At 56.1% G+C, this 20,230-nt stretch overlaps 1 protein-coding gene across 1 annotated transcript; it reads left to right on the forward strand.

Moving 5' to 3' along the window:
- The first annotated feature begins 1,941 nt into the window (after window positions 1-1,941).
- On the forward strand, window positions 1,942-19,970 carry CSF2RA (colony stimulating factor 2 receptor subunit alpha). The gene is given in 13 exon segments (XM_042974256.1): window positions 1,942-2,991; window positions 2,993-3,035; window positions 6,843-6,944; window positions 7,808-7,950; window positions 8,957-9,080; window positions 11,453-11,582; window positions 11,676-11,848; window positions 13,343-13,476; window positions 15,309-15,338; window positions 15,756-15,891; window positions 17,141-17,237; window positions 19,390-19,471; window positions 19,753-19,970. Coding segments are annotated over 13 exon segments (1,377 nt in total). The 5' UTR covers window positions 1,942-2,904; the 3' UTR covers window positions 19,849-19,970.
- Window positions 19,971-20,230: the final 260 nt, after the last annotated feature.

Consider the following 20,230-nt stretch of genomic DNA (forward strand, 5'->3'; position numbering starts at 1 on the left):
GGTCCCAGGTCCGCCGTGTTTTCCAGCCGTGTTTCTTGTTCACGGTGGATCCAAAGGCACAGCGTCGGGGGCTCCGTGTGCCGTGCGAGACCTCCTGTGTTCGAAGCGATTGTCCCGATTCCCCCTCTCGGAGCCTCTCCCTCGGTGGTCTTGTGCCTCCCGGTGTCACGTAGGGCATCCCATGGCTTCTCCTCAAGATGGGCTATGGGTGCGGGCCTGTCTTTCTCACTTCTGTCACCGAGCTTTGGGTCCCTTCCCGCCCAACTGCTGACGGCTGTTTCTGCCTCTAAGAAAAGGAACAGAAGGGACTCGGGGACCACAGCTGCCGTCAGGTCAGAGGGAACTATCGGTCAGGACGACGGAAAGCCCCTTGCACACGGACGTCCCTCACTATGAAGGAGGAGGCTGGGCGTCCCGGCCAGCGTCGGGAGACGAGGCAGGGAGGGTTCGTACCCTTCACACCGTTGCTGACTCCCCGACCCCGTGGGAGCCCAAGAAAACGTGCCACTCTCCCCACGTCCACAGGCCAGGGCGCACACCTCCGGGACTGGGAGCAGACCACAGGTTTGGGGGTTCATCGTAGAGCTTAGTTCTTGGAGCAAGTCACTCCGTCTGCCGTTCTGGGCCTGTTCTGGAGGCTCAGGAACACGCGACCTTGTTTCCAGAAAGGAGAGAAGAATAACGGAGTAAATACTCCACATCTGGGGCACTGGGGAGTGAGGGGAAGAAAGGATGAGAGGCAGGGCCCCCCGGTGTGGGGACCTGCGACCTGCTTCCAGAGGACGTAACCAGAAACCTCCGCTGCCTGTCAGGACCGGGTCATGGGAACCTGCCTGAGCCCCTCATCTGACAGAAACAAGGAGAAACAAGAAAGGGCACGTGTCAGTTTCCCCCCAAAGGATTCCATCCGGGAGGCTTGAAACAGTAGGAATTCATCCTTCCCCAGCAATGCAGGCCAGTGTGAGTTCCAGGCAGGAAAGGGCCACTGAGATCCAGGCAGGGCCTGGTGATGAGCTCCCCGGAGTGAGGGACAGGCACCAGCTTTCCCGCGATGCCCCGGGCCCCGAGGGACGCCCAGCCCAGCACATCCATGTGGCTGGAGCGACAGTGGGGACAAGGGCTGGAGCTGTAGGGACGAGTTGACCGTTTCCTCGCTGTGAGTTTCTGCAAGATCGTGGCCTCCGATTGGCACCACATTCGATTCTCAGAAGGTGACCTTAGAGCCAAGGTTACACGTCACCTTCAGCAAAGCTGAAAACCTGTTGTGTCAGGTAAAACCCCGAGGCCCAAAGAGGGAAAGAAGAAAAGGGAACACGGAGTGCATGTGGTTATTCTTAGAGAAAGCCCCGTTGCCGCCCTTGGGTTCGGAGATTCAGCAGGACTCGCAGAAGTCCGCAAAGCTGTTGCGCCCGTGGCCCTGACTTCATACAACAGAAGCCAGAGGGGAAAATCGGCCCCACGTAGAGGGGCTTGGCAGAGCCCGAGACAGGGGACGCGTGGGCTTACAGCTGCCCTGTCTCCATGGACGTGCGGAGGGTGGGCAGGTGTCCCAGCAGCCTCATGCGGCCACGCGCACGAAGGATCACAAAACGCGCCCCGAGCCGTCAGCCTGCAAGTCGGGGACACGTGCTTGTGCACACGGATGCTGGACGGGAGGGGGTCACGCCCCAGGTCAGCTCTCCAAGAGCGCAGACAAGCCGAGGCTTCCACTGACCGCGGCCAGGGGTCCCGACTGTATGGAATGAGCCCGCATCACAGGAAGGGGGCGGGCGCTGAGCAGAAAAGGGAAGTGTCGGCTGCTGTGCCCCTGCAGTGCAATCACGGTCCTCACTTTCTGACACGGCCCAGAGCCGCCTGAGACAGCGGCCAGATGGCAGAGCGCCGGGAAACAGAGAGAGAAAGCAGGTGGCCAGCGCGGAGGCTGGAGCCCTGGGGTAAGGCGGGTTGCTTCCCTGTCTGAGTCTCCGACGCGCCTTGTCACCGTGGTACCTGTTCCTGCCGCTGGCCGCTGACACTGGCCGTCAGGGAGCACCTGAGGGGGAGGAATGGGAAAATCCGGATGGGGGGCCCCCGCGCAGAGGGGGGGAAATTCCAAGAGCACGTGGGCGCGGTGTCGGAGGGTCTGAATTAGCCTCAGGGATGGATGAGCCCGCTTGCAACGGGACCAGGCTGAGCCCCCCGTGCAAGGCTGTGCGTGGGGATCCCGGAAACCACTCTGGACTTACTCCGGAGGCTTGGATGCGCTCAGAGGTGCCATGTACAGACGGTCTTCCATACGGGCAACGGTGCTTCCCGGATCCTGGGGATACACGTTCCTGACGGTCGCTCACGTCAAAGCCCCCGGCAAGCAAGTGCAGATCTGCCGGCCGGCCTGGGTAGCAGGTGTCTCTGGGGACGACGACGTGGTGACGGAGCGCGTCCGCGTCTGGTGACAACCGAGAGAAGACGGGAAAGTTGGGTAGGCAGTGGACGCAAAGGAGGGCAGTGCTATGTGGTCACCATTCATTGGAGACACGCAGCCCGGGCGGATCCCTGTTGGCAGGAGGGACGTGAGTAGTGTCGAGCAGTGGGCACGGGGTCCCCTTTTGGGGGGTCGAGGACACCCCGGCTCAGGTGGGGAGGATGCCTGAACGTTGCCCATGCGCGAAATGCTGTGGAACCGTAGGCGTTGAAAGGGTGGATTTTATACCGTCTGCGTTTTGCCTGTTTTTAAAAATCAAGGCAAAGATAAACTCAAGGAAGCACGAGATCCTACCCCCCTGCCCCGCCGGATGGCGTTTTCCCATCCGGTGGAGTGAGGCCGGCAGGAGCTGCCCCCCAGGACGGGCGTGAGCGGGGAAACCAGGAACCCTGTGGGAGGTGCCTACGCTCACCACACCAGGCGCCTGAGACATCACGGCACCAATGACTTCACGCTTCACCGCAATGTCCTCCACGGGGACTGTCGGCATCGTCGGCCAAGAGCCGCACAGCGTCACTAACCATCTAGTCAAAAAGAGCAACCCTCCCGTGGGCCCCCTGCCCGCCACCCTTGGGTATGAAAGAACCCAGTTGTTTGCTTTTGGGTTTTTCTTTTGTTTCCTTCATCCAGTTTTACAGAAGTTGATGCTTTTGCTCCATCACCATGAGCAAGAAGAAACAGGCAGGGGTCAGTGCAGAGGAAGCAGAATGGGGAACAGGTCCAGGCGTGGGCAAATTTCGGTGCAGAAATTCAGGGCGGCGGGTGAACCGGGGCGGTGGGGCGGGCGTCCATCCACAGGCACCTGCTGCGTGTGCAGCCCCCAAGCAGCTGGTATGGGAGGCTGGAAAAAGGAGGAGAAACGCGGGTTCGAGACGTTTATGGGGGTGAAGGGAAAACAAGCCTGGGAAGGCCTGGGTGGAGCAGGGTTCAGCTTGCAGACAGAGGAAGCCGGGAGGTCGCCATAGCTCTGGACTGCTAGGTGCGGGGGAGGCCGGGAAGTTGGGACAGGTCTGCTCCCCGCTTTCATTTCCTCTTTTATAGCAAGTGTGGTGCCCTGCGGGCAGGGTGGGCTCTGGGAGGTTGGGAGGCAGGAATTGGAGGCCGGGGGCGGCTCCCCAGGTGCACGGTGGCTCAGGTGTGCACCCCTGACGTGTGGGGAGCTGGCTGGATTCTGCACCGTTGGGCTCCAGCCGGAGAAAGTGGTGCACAGCAGGGGAGAAGGGGCTGGGGCACCTAGAAGAGTCCTCAGTAGGCAGGCCGCCTGTCACTGCACAGAGTGAGTGGGGAAGGAGGCAGGCGGTGAGGAATGATCCCCCACAGCTCAGAGGTCTGTGGGGCAGGGAGCAGTGAGGCGGGGGCCTGTAGCTCCTACAGAGGGAGGAGCCCCTGGGTGGGGCTGGACGTGGGGGAGAGAGGAGCCCAGATGTGCTGAACTGGCCATGCGTGGGAGGGAGACAGGAGAGGGAGCTTAAGGGGGGCCCAGGGGGAGAGGAAGAGAGCCCATGAAGAGAGGGACCAGCTGGATGCAGGCAGCCAGAAAGCAGACACTGGACGAAATGGGGAAAGGACTGGGTGAGAGAGAGGGAGGGAGGGGGGAAAAAGGAGGGAAGAAAGAAGGGACAAAATGAAGAAAGGAAGGAATGAAGGACAGAAGGAGGGAGGGAGGAAGGCAAGGAGGGAGGAAGGGAGGAAGGAAGGAAAGAAGAAGAAAGGAAGGAAGGAAGGAAGGAAGGAAGGAAGGAAGGAAGGGAGGAAGGGAGGGAGGGAAAGAGGGAGGGAGGAAGGGAAGGAAGGAAAGAAGGGAGGGAGGGAGGGAAGGAAGGAAGGAAGGAAGGAAGGAAGGAAGGAAGGAAGGAAGAAGGCAGGAGGAAGAAGGGAAAGAAGGAAGGAAGGAAAGAAAGTAGAAAGGATGCAAGGAGGGAGGGAAGAGAAATGGGAAGGGAGAAAGGAAATTTGTGGTTATCTGTTCTGTCAGCACCCAGGGAGCTAATACACCAAGAGTAAAGAGGGAGTGTTTAGAAAAGATAGAAAACATAGACCATTAACACAAGGAAATTACAGAAAACACCATCATGTGTGGTAAGAGAGAGAGAGGAACCTCCAAGAAAAGATAAGGAATTAAAAGGATGAGGTCATAGGGAACACAAAGGCAGGAAGAAACAGCAGAGGCAGTTAGTGGCTGAGAGGGAGAGAAATACTTAGAGACCTAAGACCCTCGTTACAATTCACAAGTGACAACAACAATCACCAAGGAACCAACCCCAGCAAAAATACCACCAGGGAGATGGTGGGCAGACCACAAGACCCCACCCCAAACCCAAGCGTAGCATCAGGTGTTCTCTGTTGAGTGCAGCTTTATGTGACCAGATCCCTTTGCTTTTGTCCTTACGTGTTGAAAAAGTTTTTAATAGACTTTGTTTTTTTTTAAGAGCAGTTTTAGGTTTACAGAAACATTTAAGTCAAAATTAAGGGATTCCTATATATGTGCTTCCCCTTGAACCTAGTCTCCCCCATTATTAATATTTGCCATCAGTGCGGCACAGCTGTTATAATTGATGGACCAATATTGATACGTGATTATTGATTAAAGTCCACGGTTTACATTAGAGTAACTCTTGGTGTTGGACATTCTTTGAGTTTGGACAGATGTGCAACAACATGGATCCACCGTTATCGGATGATAACAGAGTAGTTTCACTGCCCCAAAAATCCTCTGTGCTCCACCTGCCCATCTGTCCCTCCCCCAACCCTGAAGACAGCTCACTTTTTTCTGTCTCCATACTTTTTCCTTTTCCAGAATGTCATAGAGTTGGAATCATACAGGACGTATCATTTTCAAGCTGCCTTCTTTCACTTAGTAAATCATTTAGGCTCCTCCATATCTCTCTGTGCACTTACCCTTTTTATTTTCCTCTTTTATGTTTACACACCCCTTTCGATAGTTGCAAAACTCAAGTTTTTAAAAAAAGAAGTTAAAAAAAAAAAAGACAAACCTCAAAATATTTTTATTACCACAATGGAAACCTGACCTATCATTTCTTTTTCTACTCGCCCCAAATCCATTCTGATTATTAAGACAGAATCAGAGTGTGTGTCAACTATACTCCTATTAAAAACATTTTGGAGGCGCCTGGTGGATCAGTCGGTTAAGCGTCCGACTTTAGCTCAGTTCACGATCTCACAGTCTGTGAGTTCGAGTCCCGCGTTGGGCTCTGTGTTGACAGCTCAGAGCCTGGAGCCTGCTTTGGATTCTGTGTCTCCCTCTCTCTCTGTCCCTCCCCTGCTCGTGCTCTGTGTCTGTGTCTGTCTCTGCCTCTCAAAAATAAATAAACAGCAAAAAAAATTTTTTTAGTTAAAAATTTTTTAATACAAATTAGAAAATTAAAATTGTATGAGCCAAACAAGAGTCAGCACAATGAGAAAGTAATAGGAGTGTGTGTAATTTTCTCCCAAGAACTGTGACATATCGGGTGTGGCTTCAAGACTCATCTGCACCATGAGTCAAGCCTGATCAACATGGCGGACGTGTGAATTTGCAGGGTAGATCCGCGGGGCACTGGTAAATCTCCATCCACGCTCTGCGGGGAGATCATTTTGTAACCTGCCTGTCACAGGAAGCTCATTCTGGAGAAGAGAGAAGTCCGTGAGTGGGTTCCTGGTTTCTTGGTCATGCGGGCTCTCGAGTAGGTGGACAGCCCGGGCCATTCTCTGCAGGTGGAACTGGAATCCATTTCTTTGACAAATGAAGGCGTAGTCTGGGGAAGGGCTTGGGGAGCCTACGTTCCACCCGGACCCCGGTCAGAGACGGTCCAGACGTGTCCGGGAGGCAGAGTATGTGGAGCCAGGACGTCACTCACAGTCCAGCAGCCTGGGAACGACCCTGACTCTCTGTCTCCACTGTTGTTTTGTGCGCAACATGGCCATCAAGTTGGTGCCCATCCTGGACTCAGCCCTGAGCCCTAGGGAGTGAGTGGATCTTGGTTCCTGTGCTGGACACAATAACATGCCCAGAGACGTGTCCATCTCGATGTCAGCATGGTGGACGTCGTCATAAGGGCCCCGCGGACGTCTATCTCCTCCAATAGATTACAGACGGGAATGATGCCAGAGCATGTGGTCAACTCACCGCAGGGACACAGAGGACACAGGGTGGGCTGGAGCCCGTGTCCAGGCTGCAGGCCAGGCCCTCGGTTCTGGGGGCCCCCTGAGACCGGTTGTAACCTGCAGTGACCCCAGGCAGACCAGCGGGCTGGCCATCAGCCTGGGGATGGTCCTGTGGTTTTCCCCCGGAGCATCCCCCTGGGGAATCCTGTCTGGGTCCTCCTGCCGAGACCCCTCGTGAGAGCTGATTTCCTCACAGTGTGACTGTCCCTCCTTCCAGGGCTTCCTCGTCCTCCCAGCCGCCCCCTGGGACCCTTGGCCACGACCATCCTGTTCTGCATGCTGCTGGACCCAGCGTTACCCCTGACTCAGGAGCACCAGGGTAAGGGCGTGAAGCTGTCTGACCCTTTTCTGCCCGCCTCATTCCGCGTCCTGTGTCCCTGGGGACACGTCCTGACACGTGAGGTCTCTGGGTCCTTCCGCACCTTACACGCCTGCACAAAGTGTGTGCTGTCCAGCCTGGCCCCTGCCGTGTGCGTTGCACGTGATGCTGGTGAGGTCTGCTCACTCCGGAGTGCCCTGGGTCCAGGGCTGTGCACAAGCTGGCTGGACGTGTTGTCAAAATGCATCCGTGTTGTCAGAGTTCTGTTGACCGTCAAAGACTTTCTCGGCTGCGTTATGTCAGGGATTTGATCACTAACTGACACATTCCCTGCTTTCTGACACAAGTTCTGCCTTAGGACCAACCGGAGGAAGCCCGATGCGCTGTCCTAACGTATCACAGGGGCACCCCGCTTCTAGGGAGTCACGTGATCTCCCCCACACCCACAGCCTCTGCTCAGGGCACAACCGAATGGCCCCGCTTGTCCACTGTGAAACCTGCCCTCCCCTCTGTCCGCCCTTGAGTCTCTGACAAGTGCCGCCGATGGTGGCCGACTCCCTCACCGTGCTGAGCTCGCAGTAAAAATAGTCTCTGCTGGTTCTCACTTGGTTGGTCTTGGCTCACGTACACGGTAGGCGTCCTCACATGGAGAAAAGGCACGGAGATCCAGGCAGGAAGGGGAGATGGGAGTGGGGCAGATTCTGAGGATGTGCCAATGCCCTGGGGCCACCTGGGGTGGGACAGGGGAAGGGCACAGCATGTCCCAGCCTTGATCTTTGCTTACAAGATACGGGATGGGTCAGCGGGTGGGGAGTGACGATGGGAAAAGGGCAACTTCTGAATCCGGTGGCTACGTCTTTCAGATGTTCCAACCACGGAATGGGTCCCCAGTCTAAATATGAAGTTTGACCGAAGGACAATGGAACTGAGTTGGGACTGCAAAGAAAACACTACCTACCTCGAATGTGTGATGATCCACAAGGAGAAAGGAGAGATCAGAAAAAAGGTAAGATGATTTGATAAAGTCATCTGGTATCCTTCACGAGGCTCTCTTCACGTTAGGAATAAGGCTACAACAGGTGGGAATGGACAGCATGGGTATGATGTTGGACACATCATGGTTCTAGATGTACCAGGGAGATAAGGGCTGGCCCGTGTCCAAAAGGTGCCTGGGGGCCCGATTCCCTGGGGGACTTAGCAACTCCTTGGAAAATGTCTTACCCCAAAAGGAAAGGGAGGGCGGGGCTCCCCAGAAAGGATGCCCAGCTCAAAGCTCCTATGAGGTTAGACCTGTCACAGGCTGTAGGGTGGGACCCTTGGGGATGATCACCCACCCAAAGAAGGCGAAATGAGACAATCTGGTGGGATGCGGGACCCAGGGCCACAAGGGCAGATTCCGATCAGGAACCCGAATGTGCCCAGAATTTCCAGGGGGCACTTTCCAGGAGACGGAATGTCCAACAACAGTGATCAGGGGGAAGACATGTGGCTTATTCTGTGATTTTCAGGCTTTGGTGTCCCGTCAGAGGGTGTTGCTTAGGGGAACCGCTGTCCTCCCAGCAGAAACTGCAGCCTTTTGCCCGGTGGATCTATCCAAACTCATCCACACGGCGGACTTAATCCCAAGAAAGACATAGCATTAGTCCCGAGTGTTCGATGAAAACAAGGTCGCAAGCCTCACCAGATACAATGGTAACATGAAGCCTGTGACTGTATGAGGGGTTTGAGACAGGACAAGAAAACTCCCCCGCCTGGATCCCACTGAGCCAGAATCTGCATTTTAACCGGATCTCTGGTGACTGAGGGCCCCAGTGAAAGAAGGCCTCTATTCCCGCCTTCTAAACAACACTATACACTGCAGGGTTGAGGTCCCACCTACATGTTGGCACGCCAACACCCACCCAGAGAGTGTGCATGGGTGGTGGTGACTTCACGGGCTCAGTGGATGAACAAACGACATCCAGATGAGAAGAAAAAATTTCCTAATGTGCTGACTGGTTGCATCTTTTTAGCCCAAGAACAAAGACTGTCACTGCAACTTTTCCCATGATTCTCTCCATGGGGGAATCACGTTCGTGGTTAAAGTAAATAGCACCCAAGGACCGATTCCAGAAAAACTGGTCTACGCTAACCCAGGTAGGGAAAACATCACAGTGATCCTTCTGGACATCATTACCCTCAAGGCATGCCCAATTTTGTCTTTCTTGTCTGACTTTGCTCACTTAGCATACATAACACCTTCTTTTTGTAACGGAATACTACTCCATCGTGTGTATACACCACATCTTCTGTATCCATCCATTCAGCAACACCGTTTAGGTTGTGTCCACACGTTGGCTATTGCGAATCATAATGAATGATGATTCACATTATTGTGAATGTGTGCCATAATGAACATGGGGGTGTGTATACCTTTTGGGGATCCAGATTTCGTTTCCTTTGGGTATAGACCCAAAAGTAGGGATTGCTGGGCCATATGAGAGTTCTGCGGTGAATATTTAGAGAAACTTCCTAATTTTTCCACAGTGGCTGCACTCACGCACATTCCCACCAGCAGTGCACAGGGTTCCCTGTTGCCCACACGCTCCCCGGTATTGATCTCTCCTCTTTTTCATAATAGCCATTTAGCGGGTGTGAGACGACAGCTCCTTGCGGCTTTGATTCGCATTTCTTTGATGATGAGTGATGTGGAGTATCTTCCAACGTAGCCGTTGGCCATCTGTGTATCTTCTTCTGAAAAATGTCTATTCAGGTCCTTTGCCCTATTCAGGTTGTTTCAGTTTTGGGGGGTCTTGTGTTTGTTTGTTTGTTTTCTTTTGTTGTTTTCTCCTTCTCCTCCTCCTCCCACTTCTCCTCCTCCTCCTTCTTCTCCTTCTCCTCCCAAACCCAGAGTCAAATGCTTAATGGACTGAGCCACCCAGGCGCCCCTTATCTGTGTGTTCTTAAATTTTCTTCATCAATGTCGGATAATATTCAGTATACACATCTTTCACTTTCTTGGTTCAGTTTATTCCTAAGTATTGTATTCCTTTTGTTGCTATCAGAACAAAGGGATTATTTCCTTTTTTAAATTTTTCTTATTTTTTTTTTAATTTTTTTTAACGTTTTATTTATTTTTGAGACAGAGAGAGACAGAGCATGAACGGGGGAGGGGCAGAGAGAGAGGGAGACACAGAATCGGAAGCAGGCTCCAGGCTCTGAGCCATCAGCCCACAGCCCGACATGGGGCTCGAACTCATGGACCGCGAGATCGTGACCTGAGCCAAAGTCGGACACCCAACCGACTGAGCCACCCAGGCGCCCCTTATCTGTGTGTTCTTAAATTTTCTTCATCAATGTCGGATAATATTCAGTATACACATCTTTCACCTTCTTGGTTCAGTTTATTCCTAAGTATTGTATTCCTTTTGTTGCTATCAGAACAAAGGGATTATTTCCTTTTTTAAATTTTTCTTATTTTTAAGTAATCTCTACACCCAATGTGGGGCTCAAACCCACAGTCCCAACATCAAGAGTCACATGCTCTACCAGCTGAGCCAGTCAGGCACCCTGGAATTATTTTCTTAATTCTCTTCCTAAACGGGTTGCCATTAGAGTGTACAAATACTGATTTTTGCATGCTGATTTTGTATCCTGCAACTTTATTACATTCATTTATTAGCTATAATAAAAGTGTTTTTGGGGGCACCTGGGTGGCTCGGTTGGTTGAGCGGCAGACTTTGGCTCAGGTCATGATCTCGCGGTTTGTGAGTTCGAGCCCCATGTCGGACTCTGGGCTGACAGTTCAGAGCCTGGGGCTTGCTTTGGATTCTGTGTCTCCCTCTCTCTCTGCTCCTCCCCTGCTTGCACTCTGTGTCTCTCTCTTTCTGAAAAATAAATAAATATTTTAAAAAATTAAAAAAAAATTAAAGTGTTTTTGCTTGTTTAGTTTTTAGGGGTTTTTTGTACACATATGATTATATTATCAGCAAACAGATAATCTTGATTTTTTTTTTAATTTCGATACCTTTATTTCTTTTTCTTGTCTAGTTGCTCTGGCTAGGATTTCCCATGCTATGTTTAAATTGAGGTGGTGATGGGGCACCTGGGTGGCTCAGTCGGTTAAGCAACCAACTTCAGCTCAGGTCATGATCTCACAGTCTGTGAGTTCGAGCCCCACGTCAGGCTCTGTGCTGAAAGCTCAGGGTGGGTCTGTTAAGCGTGCGACTCTTGATTTCGGCTCAGGTCATGAGTTTGAGCCTTGCATCAGGCTTCCCGCTGACAGCACTGAGCCTGCTTGGGATTCTCTCTCTTCCTCTCTCTCTCTGCCCCTTCCCACCTCTCCCTCTCTTTCTCGAAATAAAAAGTAAATAAAACAAAATGAATTTGGAAGTGTTTCCTCTTCTTCTATTTTTTGGACGTGTTTAAGAAGGACTGGAACGAACTATTCTTTGAATGCTCGGTAGAGGCTCCAAGCATAAAGCCTGTGGTCCCCTTGCCCAGATTGTTTCCTTCTTGTGTCTTCTCAGGTGGCGAGGGCACCGCTGCCCAAAACTTCTCCTGTTTTATCTACAACGTGAACTTCATGAACTGCACTTGGGCGAAAGGTCGGGCTGCGCCTGATGACGTCCAATATTTCTTGTACATACTAGACTTTAAGTAAGTGTCGACCTTACGTAGGCGGCCTTGAAAAGCACAGGGCGGGAGGGGGGGACGCCCTGACCGGTCTCCGAACACCTTGGAATCTTGTAGGGAAAAAAGGGAAAGAGAGTGTCCTCATTACGTGACGGACTCAGGAACCCACGTCGGATGTCACCTGCACGATCTGTCGGGATTAACGTTCCGCAATTACTTCCTGGTGAACGGCACCAGCCGAGAGACGGCGGTCCAGTTTTTTGACACGATTTTGTCCTTGAAAAACATAGGTGAGAACGGCGTCCTGTGGGGTGAACCCATGCTTGGCAGGGGAGCTTGGGACAGGATTTGCCGGGACACCAGCCCGCGTTTCCTGGGGCTGCTGTTAGCACCTGGCCACAAACTGGGGGGGTTGGAAGAACGGAAATGTATTCTCTCGCAGCTCTGGAGGCCAGAGACCCCGAGTCGAGGTGTCCATACGGTTCCTTCCTTCTGGAAGGTGGCCGAGTAAGGGGGCCAGCACCCCTTCTACTCTGAACTCCGCGTGGTGAAAAGGTGTGGTGCCCCTGCCCCCCACCGTCCACCGGAGGAAGCCAGAGCCGCCCCCCCCCCTGAGGCCCCCACAGCGAAGTCCCAGCAGGACAGAGGGGGACATTCGGACCGGGAGGTGGCGGGAGGGGAATTCGGGCTCGCTTGTGGGCCTCCCCATGTGGTAGCGGGCACAGCCTTCTCTTGCCTTTTGGGGGGACCCCGTTGACAAACGGATGCCAGCTCACGTCTCCCCCAGCCCCCTCTTGCAGAGCCACCTGTTGGGGGAGCTCTAGGTGGCCGCTGGGGCCCCTGGGACTGTCACAGCAGGACAAACGTCCCCTGGCCCAGACGTGGCCACCTTCCTTCCGAGGGAATCCCGACTTTTCTCTCTTCTTCCCCATGTTTCTAAGACTTTTATGTGACCCAGGAGGCCCCAAGATTATTGCAAACTTCAGCCCTGTGATACTGTGACTTCCGATCAGCCGCTCTGGGTCTCCCTCCCGGCTCTGTGGCCCAGGGCTGACCAGACCCTTTGAATTTCCCGGGGTCCAGAGCCGTGAATGTGTCTTTTGTTATGTTAACGAGGTGACCTCGGAAAAGCGCTCGGGGTAGGGGCCGGTTGCCAGGGTTACCAACCGCAGGATCGGTGGCTTTGAATTTTCAGTTCCCTCCTCTGACTTCGGCCAGGGGCGGGGGGGGGGGGGGGGGGGGGGGGGGGGGGGGGGGGGATGGGAGAGGGGCTGGGGGCCCCAAGGGGCAACGGTTTAAGGAGTCGAGTCTGCGTAAGGAAGGCTGCGTGCCATCCCGAAAGGACGGGGACAGTCGTAGCAGTCTGTGCGGGTTTTCCGTGACGGAACGCGCCCCCTCCCACCTCCGGGGTTGAGGACCGAATGTGGCCGCCGGGAGGAGACACAGACCGCACGTCCCCAGCCTTGGCGCGACCCACCCCGCGGGGTATCCCTTCGCCGCTCGCCGGGTCAGGACGTGCGTCCTCTCCGCTCGGCTGTCCCCATAGTGGCCCCGTGTCCGCTCAGCCCCCCCTGCGTCCCTCCTTCCCTCCCCGGGGTTCCCGGGTCCCTCCCCGCAGCCGGCCACGCGGTCACGCGTGCGCACCGCCAGCCCTGCCCACGCGCCCGCCCGCGGTCCCCTTTGGTGCTCCCGGGGGACCCCTACCGGCTGCCCCTTGAGGCCCGGCGGGCGGACCTGGGCCGGAGCCCCGGGGCTCAGGGCCGTGACCTCGGTCCCCCTCGCAGAAATATACAGCCCGCCCAACAACGTCAGCGTCGACTGCAACCCGTCCCACTGCCAGATCCTCTGGGACCCGCCCAGGACCCGACACCCCTCGTCCGCCTGGGACTTCAACTACCAGCTGCGCATCCAGAAACAGGTCAGTGCGCTCGCCCCGGACCGGACGGCGTCGACCCAGAGGGCAGACCAGCGCCCCGCCCCCCGCCGCGAGGGCCCGGTGCGCGCGGCCCGGCAGCGATGGGTGAGGCGGGGCGGCGGGGCAGAGGAGGACACGGTGCCCCCCGCGGGACGGTCACCCCGCGGCCGGTCCCAGGGCGAGGGGACACCCCCGGCTGCTCCCCGAAAGCCGTCGGGGCTTGGAGGTGAGCAGGCCGAGGCGGGACGCACAGGCCCTGGCCGTCCACGCCGCCGGCACCCGCCTGGAGAAGGGGGTTCTTTCCTCCAGGACCGCCGGGACCCAGTGTAGACAAGGCAGGTTCGCTCCGCCACGACCACGGGAGGCCAGGGGGGGGCAAGGCGGACTCTCTCTTCCCCATCAACGGAGACTCGGTATAGACAGGGGGGACACTAGGCTCCGTATGGACGTGCGCCCAGTGTAGACAGGGGGACGCTAGGCTCCGTATGGACGTGCGCCCAGTGTAGACAGGGGGGACGCTAGGCTCCATATGGACGTGCGCGCAGTGTAGACGGGGGACGCTAGGCTCCATATGGACCTGCGTGCAGTGTAGACAGGGGAACGCTAGGCTCCATATAGACGTGCGCGCAGTGTAGACAAGGGGACGCTAGGCTCCATATGGACATGCGCGCAGTGTAGACGGGGGACGCTAGGCTCCATATGGACGTGCGCGCAGTGTAGACGGGGGACGCTAGGCTCCATATGGACCTGCGTGCAGTGTAGACAGGGGAACGCTAGGCTCCATATAGACGTGCGCGCAGTGTAGACAAGGGGACGCTAGGCTCCATATGGACATGCGCGCAGTGTAGACGGGGGACGCTAGGCTCCATATGGACGTGCGCGCAGTGTAGACGGGGGACGCTAGGCTCCATATGGACCTGCGTGCAGTGTAGACAGGGGAACGCTAGGCTCCATATAGACGTGCGCGCAGTGTAGACAAGGGGACGCTAGGCTCCATATGGACATGCGCGCAGTGTAGACGGGGGACGCTAGGCTCCATATGGACGTGCGCGCAGTGTAGACGGGGGACGCTAGGCTCCATATGGACCTGCGTGCAGTGTAGACAGGGGAACGCTAGGCTCCATATAGACGTGCGCGCAGTGTAGACAAGGGGACGCTAGGCCCCATATGGACGTGCGCCCAGTGTAGACGGGGGACGCTAGGCTCCATATGGACGTGCGCGCAGTGTAGACAGGGGGACGCTAGGCTCCGTATGGACGTGCGCGCAGTGTAGACAGGGGGACGCTAGGCTCCGTATGGACGTGCGCGCAGTGTAGACGGGGGACGCTAGGCTCCATATGGACGTGCGCGCAGTGTAGACAGGGGGACGCTAGGCTCCGTATGGACGTGCGCGCAGTGTAGACAGGGGGACGCTAGGCTCCATATGGACGTGCGCGCAGTGTAGACGGGGGACGCTAGGCTCCATATGGACGTGCGCCCAGTGTAGACAGGGGGGACGCTAGGCTCCATATGGACGTGCACCCAGTGTAGACAAGGGGGAGCCCTCTCTCCACATCCGCCTGTGCCCAGTGTAGACAAACTCGACCTCCAGCCCTTGCTTGGCCCCATCCGCCACTGGCTTGAACCCCAGGCGTGATCAGGCCCCGTTTCCCTCCGTGGACGAGTCCCACCCTCAGTCCCCACGTGACTCGGGTGAAGGCAGCTCACAGGGCCTCAGCCGTCCCCTGGGCCCCGGGGTGTGACCCTTGACCACACTCCCAGGGGACAACGTGTGAAAACTGTAAAAATGTGCCCAATGCAGAAAAGTACATCTAGTTCTGTTTGTTTTTTTCTAGGACAACAAGGAACACGCTGGAAATCAACTGGTGAGTTAAAACCCTGACCCAGAAGATTCCTGTGAGCGTGACCCAGATTTCTTCCTGCCAAACACCTGTAGTGGGTGGACGTCAACGTCCTTTATGGGGACGTTTCCTAAGTCCTAGGGACACTCTGACCTTCCGTATCATCTTCTGTCCAATGGGGCTTAGCTCGGTCCCCGTCTCTGCTCCTGGCCCTTGTACCTGCTGAGTGATTTCTACTTGGGGGAGCCCCTGAGACCACGTGTTTCTAGACAGTTCTGATGCTCGGCCCCGGAGGGAGCGTGCTTCTGAACCTGTCAGCTGCCTCGGTGGGGCCGTTGGAAAGGCATCCCCCCCCCGCCCGCTCCCCCCCACCTCCCGCCCCAGCCCTTCTTTGCTGAACACAGGAGACCCTGCCTTGAAACTTTTCTCTTCTGTCCAAAGATTGACGTGACCGGCAAATCGGAAAATAAATACAACTTCCCGAGTCCAGAGCCCAGACCCAAGCACACTGTGACGATACGGGTCTCAGACGCACGGGGACAGCATTGGAGCGCCTGGAGCCAGCCCGTGGAATTCGGTACGTGACCCGGGAGCGCCTCCGGATCCATCTGTTAGCCCGTCCCGTCTCCCTGGAGGCTCACGACCCAGGGGTTCCCGTGCGCTTGTCTGTGCTCCTTCAGAGGAAGGACAAACGCCCTGCAGCCTCCTGAACCGGCCACCCCAGCCGGAAGGGGTCTCCTGGTCTGACACTTGTAGGGCGACTTTGTTGAAGCCATATACCTGCAGAGAAAAAAAAAAAAAAAAAAACCATATGCCTGGAAATGCGTATGGTTGGTTGGGGGGGGTCCATTTGTATTTATTTTTTTATTTTTTAAATTTACTTATCTATTTGGTCCATTTCTATTTTATTTGGAGGTTAAAGTTTATTTGGTCCATTTTTATTTTATTTGGGAGGTTAAAATTTATTTATTTGGTCCATTTCTATTTTATTTGGAGGTTAAAATTTATTTATTTGGTCCATTTCTATTTTATTTGGAGGTTAAAATTTATTTATTTGGTCCATTTTTATTTTATTTGGGGATTTGAAATGTATTTACTTAGTCATTTGGTTTGTTTTTTAGAAATTAATTAATTTTTTTGGTCTTTTTTTTTAAATGTTTATTTTTTTATTTAAAAAAGTTTTTTTAATGTTTTTATTTATTTTTGAGACAGAGAGAGACAGAGCATGAGCAGGGGAGGGGCAGAGAGAGAGGGAGACACAGAATCCAAAGCGGGCTCCAGGCTGCGAGCTGTGAGCGCAGAGCCTGATGCAGGGGTTGAAGTCATGAACCCTGAGATCATGACCAGAGCCGAAGTCGGACGCTTATCCGACTGAGCCACCCAGGAGCCCCTAAATGTTTGTTTATTTTTGAAAGACAGAGCAGGAGCAGGGGAGAGGCAGAGAGAGAGACACACACACACAGAATCCAAAGCGGGCTCCAGGCTGTGAGCTGTCAGTGCAGAGCCTGATGCAGGGGTTGAAGTCATGAACCGTGAGATCATGACCAGAGCCGAAGTCGGACACTTAACCGACGGAGCCTCCCAGGCGTGCCTTTTTGTCCCCTTTGAAATCGGTTTATCGCACCGTCAGAGCACGTTCTGGTGTGGATGGTGCAGAGGCCCCTTTGGCTCACGGACAGCTTTGCGGGAAGGCTTCGGGGTGGACACTTGGCGGGTCCTCCGCCGCTCTGAGCCTTTCTCCTCCGCGGCCAGCCGGCGAGGGAATGACTGCCGTGTGTCCCCAGTCTGCCCTGAGGGGTACGAGGTGCGTCCCCCTGTCTCCCCAGGCTCCACCCAAGCCACAGCCAGCTTTGTGCACGTCTATGTGCTCGTGGTCCTGGGGACCTTCGTCTGTGCCCTGATTCTCAGCTGCTTTGTGAAAAGGTAATTCCAGTGGTGGGTTGGATGGAGCTCACAGAGCCGGTGGTGTGCCCTCAGCAGGGGGCGGTGTAGACGCGGCCAACGGGGGCCTCGTCGGGACCCCCGAGGGGCAGCCCCAGAGCCCCCCAGGGGCCCTACCGAGCCCACCCGTGCGCCCCCACCCTTCAGCCGGATGGGCGCTGGGGGCCCCCGCCCTCAGCTTCTCTTTCTGCCAAAGCTTCCTGTCCCCGTGCGAGTCTCACCGAGGCCTCGGGGCCCAGCCGGCAGCGTCCAGTCCGCCCGCCTTTGCACGTGGAGAACGGGGGCTCCTGTGTGGGCAGCAGACGTGTGCCCTCGGCTCCAACAGGGTCTCAGGGCCCCTCACACGCGCCTCGGGATGAAAGGCACACGCAGAAAAGTTAATTCTCACCTACAGGCCGGTGCAGGGCACGGTTTGCGAACCTGGGGCATCTTCGCAGAGGGTGGCCCTCCTGCACGATGGGGGGACCCTCTGGGTGGCCTCCTGTGCCCAGCCCTCGATGGCCCCCGCGTCCTGGCTGGGCATCCAGTGGCCGTTCCCCTCAGGACTGAGGCGCGTGGCCAACGGCACAGGACAAGGGGGGGCTGTCCCGGCCGGCTGAATGTGGGGGCCGCACGGCACCCCCGTTGCCCAGGGACCCTGCACCTGGGAGCAGATGGGAACAGGGGCCACAGCCACCGGAACGGTCACAGAGCGCGTGCTTTACCCAAGGCACTTATCTTTGTGAAAAGCTGCTTGTGTTTCCTGTGGAAACAGGAAAAAATGACCACAAACCAGATGTCTTGAAACAACAGAAATGAATCATCTCCCAGCATTGGAGACGAGAGTCTGAGACCCAGACAGGGAAGGACCACTGAGATCCAGGAGGGGCAAGACCCCTGAGATCGAGGCAGGGCAGGACCCCTGAGATCCAGGCAGGGCAGGTCCGCTGAAACCCAGGAAGGTCAGGGCCGCTGAGATCCAGGCAGGGCAGGGCCACTGAGATCCAGGAGGGGCAGGGCTGCTGAGATCCAGGGGGGGCAGAACCACTGAGATCCAGGCAGGGCAGGGCCGCTGAGATCCAGGAGGCACAGGACCACTGAGATCCAGGAGAGGCAGAAACACTGAGATCCAGGCAGGGCAGGGCCACTGGGATCCAGGCAGGGGAGGGCTGCTGAGATCCAGGTAGGGCAGGGCCACTGAGATCCAGGAGAGGCAGAAACACTGAGATCCAGGCAGGGCAGGGCCACTGAGATCCAGGCAGGGCAGGGCCACTGAGATCCAGGCAGGGCAGGACCCCTGAGATCCAGGAGGGGCAGGACCCCTGAGATCCAGGCAGGGCAGGGCCGCTGAGATCCAGGCAGGGCAGGACCACTGAGATCCAGGACGGGCAGGACCCCTGAGATCCAGGCAGGGCAGGGCCGCTGAGATCCAGGCAGGGCAGGACCCCTGGGATCCAGGCAGGGGAGGACCACTGAGATCCAGGAAGGGCAAGACCATTGAATCCAAGAGGGGCAGGGCCACTGAGATCCAGGAGGCACAGGACCACTGAGATCCAGGAAAGGCAGAAACACTGAGATCCAGGCAGGGCAGGGCCCCTGAGATCTAGGGGGGACAGGACCACTCAGATCCAGGCAGGGCAGGGACACCCGTCATTGGATTTAGGTTCCCTCATGCAGGATGAGCTCACATTAACTTGATTACATCTGCAAAGATAAAATTCCCAACAAGGTCCTGTTTTAGGTGCCTGGACTCAGGACCTGAGTATATATTTTGGGGGGACTGCACTCAGCTGTTCAGGCTCAGATGCACAAATGAAGTCAGGCTGCTGGAAATAGTGCCGACCATAAACCCAGCTCGTGGACAGGAACCTGCCGGCTCGGAAAGCGTGCTCTCCAAGGTTGGAGGGACAGGGGGACATGTCCGGGGACCCCGGGCTACCCCAGGATGCCCGCGATGAGCCACATCCTCCAGTCCATCCCCGTACCCCAGGGACTCAGTCTCGTGTTTGCTCATTTCTCTGAGATTCGAGCCTTCAGTGAAATCGTTCCCCGGAACGTGGCTGTGGCTTCTCACACGGCAGGAGGACGTGTCCCACGTCACAGACGGGTGAGGTTACATGCCGGTCTGTCCTTCACACGCTCCTTGTGTCCCCAGGTTGTTTGCGTCAGAGACCTTATTCCCACGGATTCCACACATCAAGGATAAATGGAGTGAGAACGTTCACACTGACCACCAGGTAGGTGGGGGGGGGGGGGCAGCGAACCAGCACGGGGGGTGGGCAGTGAGCCTCCTTCCCCTCCCCAGGCTCGGTCCTGCCCCAGGACCTTTGCACGTGCCGGACCGTATGCCTGGAGGCCCCTGTCCCAAGCCGTCCCATCAGGCGGTCCTTTCATGCCTCAGTCACAGGGCGGCCCCGCCCACCGGGCCCCCGGTTCCCATCCACAGCCCTCGGCCACCCGAGCCCCGCTCGCTGGGTTCCCGAAAACCCGACACCCCCGTCCTCCCTGTGCCCCCCAGATCATCTGGGAGAAATCCACCCCGGATACAGGAAAGATCGACCATGAAGAGATCCTAACCGTGGAGGAAGTCACCGTCGCCCCGGAGAGCGTGTGAACCACAAAGTTGCTTCCAGTCCCGGAACGTTCTGGAAGCCGTTTTGTCTTTTCATTGTTTGAACACTTATTTATACGGTGCTCTATTTTTTTACTTTAAAACAACGTGGTCTTTTGCAAGGATGCCTGTAGTCGGAGTTGAACGCCGTTGGGTCCTGACCCCATGACGCACCTTCCTTGACCCCCGGGGAGCAATGAGCCTTTCCCTCCCGTGGCTCAGGCGTCCCCCTGCCAGCAGCCGGTGGGGCTGGGGCATGGCCTCTGACACACTTGTCCCGTGCGAACAGTGGCCTCCCCATACAGGGACCATCTCAGGGTCCCGAGCGTAATCACCTGTAAGGGCCCGTTGGTCACAGAAGGTCACATGTTCACAGGCTTCGGGA

The sequence above is a fragment of the Panthera tigris genome, chromosome X (genome assembly GCF_018350195.1).
Source record: "Panthera tigris isolate Pti1 chromosome X, P.tigris_Pti1_mat1.1, whole genome shotgun sequence".
Lineage (NCBI taxonomy): Eukaryota > Metazoa > Chordata > Mammalia > Carnivora > Felidae > Panthera > Panthera tigris.